The sequence below is a fragment of the Thalia democratica genome, chromosome 5 (assembly GCF_965202585.1).
Source record: "Thalia democratica chromosome 5, ktThaDemo2.hap1.1, whole genome shotgun sequence".
Taxonomy (NCBI): Eukaryota; Metazoa; Chordata; class Thaliacea; order Salpida; family Salpidae; genus Thalia; species Thalia democratica.
Window position 1 is genome coordinate 58,262,502 of NC_139169.1, and position 12,949 is coordinate 58,275,450.

General features: G+C 24.3%; 1 protein-coding gene across 2 annotated transcripts; it reads left to right on the plus strand.

Moving 5' to 3' along the window:
* The first annotated feature begins 1,114 nt into the window (after window positions 1–1,114).
* Window positions 1,115–12,724, plus strand: LOC145836984 (uncharacterized). Of its 2 annotated transcripts, XM_082944752.1 has the most exons (13): window positions 1,193–1,231; window positions 1,315–1,385; window positions 3,209–3,283; window positions 4,631–4,694; window positions 4,959–5,066; window positions 5,431–5,637; window positions 5,799–5,883; window positions 7,908–8,034; window positions 8,734–8,816; window positions 9,995–10,106; window positions 10,201–10,346; window positions 11,545–11,639; window positions 12,589–12,724. In XM_082944752.1, the coding sequence occupies exons 3-13, from the start codon at window positions 3,215–3,217 to the stop codon at window positions 12,687–12,689; spliced, it is 1,197 nt and encodes a 398-aa protein (XP_082800878.1). In that variant the 5' UTR covers window positions 1,193–1,231; window positions 1,315–1,385; window positions 3,209–3,214; the 3' UTR covers window positions 12,690–12,724. The 2 variants fall into 2 exon arrangements, with proteins under 2 accessions (XP_082800877.1, XP_082800878.1); XM_082944751.1 differs by lacking the exon at window positions 1,315–1,385 and having other exon boundaries at window positions 1,115–1,231.
* The last annotated feature ends 225 nt before the right edge of the window (window positions 12,725–12,949 follow it).

Consider the following 12,949-nt stretch of genomic DNA (forward strand, 5'->3'; position numbering starts at 1 on the left):
TTTTTTGTGAACTTGAAATTTTTTAATCAACGTTTTTCTAAAGTTCATGTTCATTATTAGATAATTAAACAGAGTTGGGTAAAACAGTAAACTTAACATCACACGCGATCAATTCCTATCTAATATGATTTTTCGTACGTTATTTATTTATATTTTTACTTCTTTTTAACCCTAAAGGCCTAAACCCTAACTTTAAGTCGATAAGCGATTTTACATTTGATTTCGCGAAAAAAATTACTTAAATATTACAATAAATTATAATTGAAATTTTTATCTCTGATAGTGTAGTTATAATTTACTAATTAAACTAGGGGTGGGCAACGTACGGCCCGCGGGCCAGATCCGGCCCGCAAATAAAAATGACTGGCCCGCAAGCGAAGTGACAGACCCGCGAAGGGTCAATATTACAAAGTTTTTATAAAATTTTGCATCATATTTTTACAAATCAAAACTGTAAGAATTCGACTTCAAAAACATGCTAAAAAATGACTTTGAAAATAAATGTATTTTAAGAAATATACCATTATGTCCTAATACTTTGTGTTGTTCTAACTTAGTTGGAATATCGTTTTGTCAATTTACCCCAAGCAAAAAGTTTTTTTAAGTACGATGTTTTACATGCGTACCTTTGTCAATTACAATGTCAATTGTATTTATAGACATTGTTTCAACATCTGACATGTCTAAATATATATCTTAAGTTGTCAGACTTGAGAAGGTTTGTGAATTTTTAGGATTCAAAAAAGTGATCTACTGTATCAATATAGCTAGATTTCGGCTGGATCTGAAGCTAACAATTTTATTAAAATCCGACCGGATCCGGATCTCGACTTAAAATTAATATCTAGTCGGATTCGGATCTAAAAAGTGATTGTTCGACTGGATTCGGACGCTGGATCCGGTAAATAACTAATTCAAACTGCTCCAGCCCGCAAAAGACAAAATATTTCTTGATCCGGCCCGTTGATTGAAAAACGTTGCCCACCCCTAAGTTAAACATTTGAATTTTAACTAGTTTTGTCCCTGATATTATTTACTAATTATAGTAGGGGATTCCATTCAATCTATAAATTGACTCGTTGTTACAGACGCTTGAGTATTAAATATAAAAGCAAGAAAGTTGGTATTCACACAAATTCAGCAATAAAAAACAAAGGTTACTAAAATGAGCAAATCAAAAGCAAGGATACATTCGTATATGAAACACAATAAAATAAGTGATTTATTTGAGGTAAGCTGTTTTAGGTTGTATAATTAAAAAAAAAAAAAATTTATTAAAGAATTAAGTATTTTTAGTATAATATAATATACTAGGGGTCCTAGTGATGGTTTTGAAAACTCCTGAGTTGAACTTGCAAGGTGGACACATATAAAAAATTGTTAAGGTTGTAATATCAAAATCTGCTACTTAACATATACACAAATAAAATAATTTAAACTATTATGTAAAAATATTATAATAAAATGTATGTTTATTTAATTCTTTAAAGACTTTTAAATAAAACTCATTAAAGTATGTCTTAATTTATGAAAGAGTTAAATAAACATACTTCTTTCTCTAGAAGTTGAGATCTTTTTATTAGTTTTTGAAAAATCAAAACATATAATAACAAAATTAAAAAAAACATAAGTATACAAGCCAAATTTTATTCATTTGTGTCTTTTTAGGTAACATTTTCCTAGGCTACAATTTTGTACACTACTGTACAAAGTTTTAACTAGTGTACAAAATTTGGGGTAGCTGTCAAATTTGCACAAGCATACAAAATTGCACAAGGGGACAAAGTTGCACGAGTGCACAAAATTGCACAAAGATACTTTTGCACGAGGGGATAAAATTGCCCAAAGATAAATTTTCACAAAGACTTTTGCATAAAGGGTCACTTTTGCATGAAGAAATTTTTTTTTTAATTTATTTAAAATTTTTATTAATTTTATATTTTTTTTCTAGTTTTTTTTTACTATCACTGTTACCCCTAACCCTTATCCTTGGTCACTAACTTTTTTTCCTTTTTACTTTTTATTAGTTTATCTTTTAGTTTTTTTTCTGAATTTTTTAAATATATTTTTTCTGTATTTTTTTTACTCTTTTTGTGCAAAAATGTAACTTGTTCAAAATTGACCCTTGGTGCAAAATTGTCTTCGTGCATTTTTGTTTCCTTGTGAAATGTTGTACCCTTGAGCAAATTTGTCTTTGTGCAAAAGTGTTTTCGTGCAATTTTGTTCTTGTGTAAAGTAAATTCGCGCAATTTAGTCTTCATGGCAATTTTGACCCCTTCCCATTGTGATTACTAATTAAAAAGTTTCTGTACATAATTTAAAACTAGAATAAAATAGTTTCATTAAGATTAAACATAAACTATATGCCTGAAAATTTTTAAATAAGAAATCATATGATATTAGTTCATACTTTATAAAAGTAACTATAGAAGTTTAATTAATTTTTTTTCGCATTTTTTTATGGTTTTTTTTCATCTGTACTAGAAAAATACTATATAAAAATAAAGTTTCTTAAGTTTACTTATTTTGTACAAATTTTCTTAAAAAAGAAAATTTTGATTTTTTTTAATGTACTAAACATTTTTCAGTTTGTTAATTTTTTTTAGTCTTAGTTTCTTTCTGTGTGTATTGGGATAAAATAAAAATTATACATACATCACAACAGTACAGTTATTCAACCTATCAAATAAATATATTGTTCCAACTAAAACTCTGAATATTGAGATCCTGTATCCAAACAATTATACAACTTTAATTTATTATATTGTTGTTAATACTTAGATGTTGAAGATTATAATATTTCTACTTTTTTAACTTGTGACTTAAAATTAATTCACAGTATATTTTTACATTACTAAAAAAAATTAAAGCCAGTTAGGTTTAGTTTTACACAAAAAAGAAAGCATTTAATAAATTACAAATAACTTTTTTTTTTGATTCAGTAAATATTTATATTAACTTTTCATTTACAAAATGTAAATTTAAGTTTATCAGAATTTCATACAATTTTTTTGGATATTTTTTGTTTGCTCAACATGTTTAAGATATAAAATTTTAAATTATTAAATAGATTTTAAATTTCATAAAAATCATTGTTTAGACAACAATTTATTATAACTTGAATGAAAAGCAAATCAAATTCATTGACTGGTTAATAAATAATCTTATTTAAATATACACAATTTAAATTGTGTATAATATTTTTCAGGAGCTTATGGGGAAACTGATTCACGAGTTACCATCCAATCCTGTAGTTTTTCTTATAAAGTATCTACAAAACAAGGTATATTTTTGTCTGTTGCTTTGTTGTATTATTATATAATCTTGCTTAAAAATTACAATATTTTAAGTATTTTTGTTAAATAAGTTTTTAAAAATTGTTATTATTAACATTAATAAAATGGTATAAACTCTTTAAATTCTAAGAACATTAAAACTGTCATGTCCTATTTTTACAATCTATGTGTTAAAGTTTAGTATTTTTATTGTTCAGTTTTATTGTGGAACAGGCTCTTAAATGAAATAGTTTCATGTTAAAAAATTGCTCTGTGTTGATTAGACCTTTAAAAATTTAATTTAATAAAATGTTCATCAGTAAAAATTTTAAGTTAATAGTACAGCTTTTTCTATTTCAATAATTGATATAATTTTTTTTAATGGTTTAACTTGTAATCTTATTTCATTTGTAAACAAGGCCTTTCTTCTATTTTTTTTTTGATTTTTGGCATTGTATATGAATTTTGTTTTTAACTACATATACCCTTATAAAAAGCAGTTTATAAATAATATTTGTATTAAAGGGCAAATTTGTTTTCTAAATTATAATATTTTGGAAATGGGTCAATTTTGCACAAGTGACTTTTTTGCACGGAGGGTCAATTTTGCACAAGTGATAGTTTTGCATGGAGGGTCATTTTTGCACAACAGTGAAAAAAAAATTAAAAAAAAAACAGAAAAATAAATTTAAAGATTAATTATATAAAAAAACAAAAAAAAAAGTTATCGACCGAGGTTAAGGGTTAGGTGTAACAGTGATAGTAAAAATAAAACTAATAAAAACTACTATTAAAAAAGAAAAGAAAAATATATTAATAAAAATAAATTAATTAAAAGAAAGCTACCGACCGATGGTAAGGGTTAGGGCAACAGTGATAGTAAAAATAAAATAAAAAACAAATAAAAATTACTAATAAGAAAAAATTAATAAAAAAAAAACAAAAAAAAAACAAGTTACCAACAGAAGGTAAGGGTTAGTGGTAACAGTGAAAGTAAAAAAAAAATTTAACTAATAAAATTTTTTTATAAAAATTAAAAACTAATGAAAAAAATATTAAAAATAAGTTTCAACCCGTGCAAAAATTTATATGTGCAAAAAATTACCCTTTGTGCAAACATATCTTTGTGCAATTTAGTTCCCTCGTGCAATTTTGTCCACTTGTGCAAATTTGACACCTACCCTGTAATTTTAAGTTTTTTATAGTGTTTATCTTTAATTTTCCACTTTTTTGTGTGTCTTTAAAGTGTAAGTGGCCCATGTTTTGATGACTTGGTCCAGTGTTGGACAATAAACTACAAATAATAATAAAATATTTTATTATTGTAATAAAACAAAAATTGAAATTCTTTACAGAACTCTGGAGAAACAACTGAAACTTATAGAGAAAGTGTTCTTTTAAAAAATCAACTTTCTAAAAGTAAGTTTAAATATGATCTGCAACATATTTTTATGTAAAAATTATTAAATAAATTATGAGATTTTAGAGTGTAGTTGATACAGATAATTGAAAAAAATAGAGGTTGTAAATATTTTTAAGGTACTTTTAATAAGAATTAGTTAAATAACTGTAATTACATACTTAATTGTTATTATTTTTAGTTTTTTATTTTACATGTATATTTTATTAACTTAATTTGGTTAAAAATTTTGATTAATTTTAAATGATTTTAAATTCTTTTAGCACAACCATTTCGTAATCAAGGAAACACCACTTCAAACCAATTAACAAAAAACCGAAAGTATGACAAGCCTTGGTTGAAAACTACTAGACACCAAAAAAGCAAACAAGGTTTTTTCAAAAAACTTTATTTTGTTTTTGTGTTAGCTTATTTTTAACATTTAAGTTAAAATAATGTCCTAAACAGTATTTAGCTTCTTCATTTTTTACTTAAAGCTTATAGCCATATGCTTTGGTATCAAACATGTATGTGAAACTCTAACATATATAAATAAACAGTAAAGTGAGAAATACCACAAAAGAGTTCCTAGCCAAATATTTCTTTTAAGAATAAAGCTAAGAACATAAACATATTGTTAGAAATTTTAAACATAGTAAAAAGAATGTTAGTCTGTATTGTCGACTATTAGCAAATCGTTACATTTTGTATAATTTTAGTTTTAGTAGCTTAATTTTCACTAATAATAGTTTTCAGACTTGTCAAAAACCGCAGATGATGTTTTGTTACAGCATAAAGCATCTGAAACGCAACCACAGCAAATTGAAAATACTGAAGTTATTTCCATAGAAGAAAAACGTAAGAAAACTTTTGCTAAAGAAAAACAGTTTTCAAGCTCAAAGATTTTTGGTAAAAAGAATTACAAAAGACAGTATGATGAAAATGAACTTAATTGCAAAGATGGTAGTTTGAAAAATTAGTTTTTGGTTTTCTACATTTTAAAAAACTAAGCTTTACTTTTGAACAAATTTAGTTAATATTTTTAATCATTTTAATTTAAATATAGAATACTAATTTTTAAGTCTGAAAGAAATTTTATTAAATTTTTAAAAATTACTTTGAAGATGTTGAGAATCAATCTCAAGCTTTAACTTCTGTGAAAAAGCTTTCGGCCAAAAAATCTAAAAAGCACAAACAACAGTTACTAAAGTAAGTTAAATTGTGTAAAACATTCGTTTTTCAATATAATTTAAATTGAAAAAATTATGTATATATAAAAAGAATTGAATTCGACAAACTTAATCAACTTCCACAGAGCCCACTAGAAGGGCTTTAAAATAGTTTATTTCAAATTGTTAAATTCAAAAAACAGCAGAATATTACAAGCAATTTTATTGTTTCTATGAAACAATTGTACTGTTTTTTGAATTCGACAATTCGCACTAAACTTGTATATATGTATATTTATTAATAAAACACAACATTTTACAAATACAATTGTTTCTCTATTCTGTTAAACAGAACAGAACAGATCTATATATATATATTTATTCATTTGATTATATAAAAAAACAATAGTTTTATACGACCGTTTCGTATATGTGACATATTACCTCATATACTCATTGGTAAATTAAAGTTTATTAAATGTTGAAAAGAAATTTAGAACTTGATAGTTTTATAATTATTATGACGTATTAATAATGAAGGTTTTTGTACAGTAAGTTAAGTTTGAAAAAATACGCTGAACTAGTTAGTTTGAAAATTTATGCATTTTGAAAAGTTTGGAAAGGTTGTATTAGAAAAATGTTTTAAACTGTATTAGAAAAAATGTTTTAAACTATTCGTCTTCGCTGCTTTGATTTAGTTTTTTAGTTAGTTTTAATTTTGCTAAAAAAGTTTTTTTTTTTTGGTTATGGATGCATATAAATTGTCTTTCGCTTTTCTTGTTTATTGTTATTTTCTTATCTGATTTTTCGATTTCTATTTTTTCTAAGTTACAAAGTTTGCAGCCGAATTTGGTATTGATAAGAACGTAACACTAAACAAGAAAAGCGAAAGACAAAACATATGCATCCATTATCAAAAATACTTTTTTATAAAAATTAAAACCAACTAAATATTAAAACAAAATAAAATTGAAGCGGCAAACACGAGTATTTTATAACATTTTCCCAAAAGTCTAAAAAAATTTTTTCTAATAGCTTAAAACATTTTTCCAAAACAACCTTTCTAAACTTTCCTAAAAAGCATAAATTAACAATCACAGCGTATTATTTCAAATTCAGCTAATCGTACAATAAACTGTACCATTACTACGTCACAATTATTATAAAAAAATTAAAATCAAATTTCTGTTTACTATTATAATAAACTGTAACTTACTGAGGATCACATGAAATTTTACATTTCATGTGTGAAACAGCTGTATAAATTATAGTTTTTATGTAATTAGATAAATAATTAGCTCCAATTTAATTTGTCGAGCACTATCGACCAGAACTTTTTATAAAACCTTTAATATATATATATATATATATTTATATATAGTTACTTTATCATGTGTAATGCGTATAGTAAATAAATAAATTTACTGACTTAAATTGTATTGTGGTTTAACAATGTGTTTTAAAAAAGAAAATGAATTTTATATTAAATTATATGTATTGGTACTAAAATTAAAGTAATGCTAAATGTTTCCTGTTTAATTTTTTATTGGTTTTATCTATATACTTAACTTTTGTAATTACTTGAACAGTTCAGTAATAAATATGTACCCTTTTTGAACTGGGAAAGCTTAAGAAATTTTGAAATTTAAAACAGATATCATAATTAAAATAAGTTACTTAGTTAAAAACAAGGTAAACTTTATGGAGTGCAAAAACTTATATAGCTGAGCTAATAAGTTTATGATAACTCAAAACAATTATCTTTTTACTAGTTCTAAGTATGTACAAACTTGCTTGTTGCTTTTACATTTGATTTATCTTCATAATTGACAACTTTTTTTAAATTTAAGATTTAAAGTTGATATACTAGTCATACAAGTGTAATTAATATAATATATTTTTATAATCCATACTTTAAAAACAGTCAACATATATTTTACCCATAATTACTATAAAACTAAATTGTTACAGCTCTGTTTTGTTTTTTGTACAATTACTAACAGAAATGACTACTCAATTCCAAGTTATTTTTTTTAAATTCCGGATAAATCTTTTTTATTTTAGGAAAAAGCTGTTAGAATTAGAAAAATCTTCAGAAATAGTTGATATTGGTTCTGGAAGTTCCAGTAATGAAGACGATGTCATTGAAATATGTGAAGATTTTGACGAGTTAAAGAATGAAGGTGTCCTTGTAAGTTACTTTTTATAATTTTATGCATGCACGTTTTTTACGTTGTTTAAGATATTATGGGCATAGGAGAGTCCAGCATGTTTATTAAAAAAAAAACATTGACTTGTTTAGAACTATGAAGTATGAATCAGTTTTTATATATTATGATAGTTTTTATTAAGTTTTTGAAAAAATAAGCACTTTTCTTAGAGTTTCAAGATGTTTTATACATATAAAAAATTGAATTTAAATTTTTTTATTGGTATAATATGTTCTAATGACAAGTTTAGGAGTAGTTGTCTAAAATATTGTATGTTTATCTGAAAACTTTCAATATTTTTTCTTCAAGTTTTCATACAATCATTAACGTTTTATAAAGTTAATAACATTTTAAGCTGTTCAGGCAACTTTTGGTTTTTGTAAAACTTTATAACAGTTAAATTATTTTTTATTGAGATAAATTTTTAAGACACTTACATCATATGTTTTATTATTTAGTAAGTTGAAGTATAAAGTATTTATAAATACACTATCACATGTCATGGTAACTTTAACTATTATTTGATGGTTTGAATTTAATAAATAAGTGAAAGTTCTGTGTTTTATAGAAAACCACAAAAAGTTTATTTCGAATTCATGATGTTTTAGATCCGCTAAGAAACTTATATTCGTATTTATATAACTTAAACAAATTATTATTATTTTTTTCTTTTCTTGTAGAACCCCCCTAAAGGAGGAATTCACATCAAAAGAAGAGCTGAAACAAGGACAGAACAAATAAAACTTGATCTCAATATTTCAAAGTAATAAATAACTAAAGTTACAAAAATTTTTAAGTAATTAAAATATAATGTATTCCATCCCATAACATTTGGTAACCTTTGATAACAGCTTTATTTTACTAAGGGTAAATAATTTTAGGTTCTATTTCTTATTTTGTTTTTGATTTCTATCCAGGTTTTTAGTTCAGCCAGTATTTTTTACTTTTATTTATCTAAAAAGTATCAACAGTTAGTTTACTTATTTCAAAACTCTTACGTTTGTGTTTACTTAAATATTTTAATAACTGTTTTTTGGAAAAAAGAGCAAAATTCCTAAAATAAATTTGATGAAAGTATAATTTTTTCTAATATTATTCTTTAAACAATAGAAAATGGTTTTAGAACTATATTTATTTAAAACTCTAAAAATTTATAAATGAAATTTTCGAAAAAATCTTAAAGTAAAAGTTGATACACTGTCTATTATCAGAATACTACTCAAACAATTCCAAAAAATTATTATTGATACTCATATAAGATAAAAATTACCTTATAGTTTTACTAGAATATTTTTTAATCATAAAATACTATACATATAATCAAACTTTAACTTTGTAACTGAATTTTTTAGATAAACGTAACACAGATTCAAACTTTTATTTTTTAATTTCGGTCGAAAATTTTGAAACTAAACCAAATACGATAAAAAAACTGTGATTTTTTTTTATAACATATAAATTCCATTATAGGGCTATTAAGTTTTTTTAATCCTAATGTTTACGAATCCTTAATATTTTTGCCAAGCAAGTTTAAAATTCGTTGCTAACAAGCTTCACATCCAAAACTTACTCAATCAACCTTGAAACTAGTTTTAATTTAGCTGCAGAATACATATTACAAATAAACCTTCGTAAATTATCTTAACACTTCAGCATTGTATGGTTTACTGTTAGTTTATACAGATTAAAAAAAGTAGTCAATGCTCTTGTAAAGACAAAAACTTTGTAAATTAAGTCTTGTTGTTTAAAAATAATTGTAAGTCTCAATAGACTAAGCTATTTTATAACTTTTAACGCTGTTAATAATTTAACTGTAATGCACTGTATAATCACAATAAGTTTTAAGTTAAAAGAAAAACTTTTTTTTTATCAAATGAGCTCAACTTTTTTCAGAATTAACTAAAATGCTTGTTTTAAACAAATTTATTATTTATACTTCAGGTTTTTTGACAAACTGGGAGGGGCACTGGATAGTGATAGACCGAGTTCGAGAAACTCAAATTTCAATAACAAGTCTTATGATTACTTAGATGATATTGAAAGCGCTTCACAGGTATATCATTCACTTGCATTTTACTGCATCCTTTTGTTCCTTGAATAGTAAAGTACTAGTTTTTATATCTTCATGAATACTAAACTCATTCAAGGTAACTGGACCGAGAAGGCTGGTTTGGGAGCCAGCATCGTCTGATGAAGTGTCTGAAAGACAGCTGAAAACAGAGGAAAAAAATAAAAACAGAAAACTCAGGGATTCGCAGATGTTCGATGATCAGAGCTCGTCAAAAATCACCAGGTTTAGTTTTGAATGTCTGATGGTAATAAAATTTGTTTCATGTAAAGCTCAACTTTTAGAAACAATAATTTGTTTTAAAATGATCCTAAATTTATAATAGCTGTATAAAGTCATAGATTGATTTATTGCGCATAGCATTATAATTTAAAATACTACCAAAAAAAATTCTTTCTCTATATTTGTTCTCGTATTTTTGAATCGAAGTTTTGTTAACTTAAGTTTTAAGGTAACTTATTGTTATTATATCTTGTTTTGCTTAAAATGGTACTTAAGTTTTGTTTTACTAATTTTAACAGAGTTTTTTTTTGTACAATCACTATATCAGCTTTGTAAGCTAACTAAAATATAAATAAAACTGAAATTTAACAAAAAGTTTTTTTTACTATTTTACTTCTTTTATATTTAAAAATATTTAATCGTTATATTTCTTATAAAGTAAAATTTTTGACAGTTTAAACAATTTTATGTAGTGTTGCTAAATACAAAAAATTTATTACAATATTCATGATTTAATTTCTTTATAATATTAATGTTCTTGAATTTATAAAGATCTACAATACAAGGGAACGGGTCAAATATGCACGAAGATATTTTTGCATGAAGGGTCACTTTTGCACAAGGGGTCTCTTTTGCACGGAGCGTCACTTTTCCACGAAGGGTCATTTTTGCACGAGAGTAAAAAAAGTTAATTAAATATTTAAACAAATTTAAAGATAAATTAATTAAAAAACAAAAGAGAAAAAAAAAGTTACCTACTGAGGGTAAAGGTTAAGGCTAACAGTGATAGTAAAAAAAACAAAGACAGAAAAAAAAACTAGAAAAAAATGAATAAACTAATAAAAAAAACAAAAAAGAAAAAAAAAAGTTACTGACCGAGGGTAGGGTTAAAGGGTGATAGTGATAGAAAAAATAAAAATAAATATAAAGTAAATAAAAAAATAATAATTAGAAAAAATTTCAACCCGTGCAAAAGTGTCTTTGTGCAAAATTTACGCCGTGCAAAAGCGTCTTCGTGCATATTTAACCCATCGTGCAAAAGTCTCCTTTCGTGAATTTTAGACTCCTATCCACAATATATACATGAAAACATTTAGTTTTAATATTAAATACACATAATAAGTGTATTTTATTAATTTATTTTATATTAATTACTAACTGTTTAATACTTTTCTATGTTATAATTTTAACATCTTTATAGAGAGAAGAGTGATGTATCAACAGTATTAAGTTTGAAAAATCAAAATGCAAGCTCAGATGCTGGGGATGGTAAATCAACCACTTTGTCTAAACTAAGTTTGTTTTATTTTTCACAATATTTACATAGTTCTTTATTAATATTAAAAACGAAGGTTGGTGAATGAGTTTAATCATAACTTTTTTGTTATCAACTAAAAAAGTTAATCTAAATGTTTTTGTTCATTAAATATGTTTTTAACTTATTTTCATTTAATTATTTTATTTTCAAGTTAATTTACTTAAAGCTTGCCTTTCAACAATTTTGTTTAGCATTTGAATCTTTTATTTCATATCTTAATATATTTGTCAATTATACTTTTTCAGTTTTAATTACATGCTGTATTATGATGCATATTTAGGATAATAATTTTTTAGAATACGTTTTAGGATGCTATGTTTTGCAAAAAAAATCCACGTAACTGTTTTGTTGCTAAAATTTAAAAAAGTAAAAATGTCTTATTAATACAACTTGATGCATTTATGAGATCAACCTAAGTTTTATATATTTAAAGTTATTAATTTTGGAAAATAAAACATAAATGCATTATTTTTTCTGAGATGTTGTAGTGATAATTGTACAACTACTTTTTTAGAATTACTAAGCGTTTTTTAAACGTTACTTTTTCAATAGTTTTTCAAAAGCTGTACCTATAATGATTTTTGACTTCATGATTATAGTAGAGTTAAGATAAACCTTTAATTCGATATAAAAATTAATTTCATTAAAAAAAATATAGTTTAAAGTATTTTGGTAGGCTGGACATTATTATTATTCTAATAAAATTATAAAGCACTAAATTATATTCTAAAAGTTCTATACAAATAGTTATATTTTCTTTATTTATCATTTGTGGTGATATGTTGACAACACTAAGTTAACAGTTAGATAGGTTTGTTAAAAGCTTGTTTATATAAATATGTTTGAGATATTTCAACATATTTGTTGACTGATATTATTTCGATAACCACAGTTAAACATTTTGTAAAATAAATAAAATATTTATAGCTCCAGCTAGAGCTTCTGCAAAAATGGCAATGAACCGTTCTAAGTCAAAAAATACATCCTTTTTTCCTGAAATAAAAGAAGAAAGAAAGCGAAATCATTAGTGATGTGTTTTAAATAAAGTTTTATTTTGAATAGTTTAACTGTTCGAAATGAATTTCGAATTTTTTTATTATTAATAGAGTCAAAAATGTTATCATAATTTTCTACTTAGAGGCCCCTCTAGTGATATTTATTTAACATTTAATTTTAATTTTATTTAGTTTTTTATATAAAACTCTGAACTTAAATTTAAATTACATTTAAGTGTTCATCAAAAGTTAAACTGTAATTTTTATGTATATTTATATATAACTTATTTAAT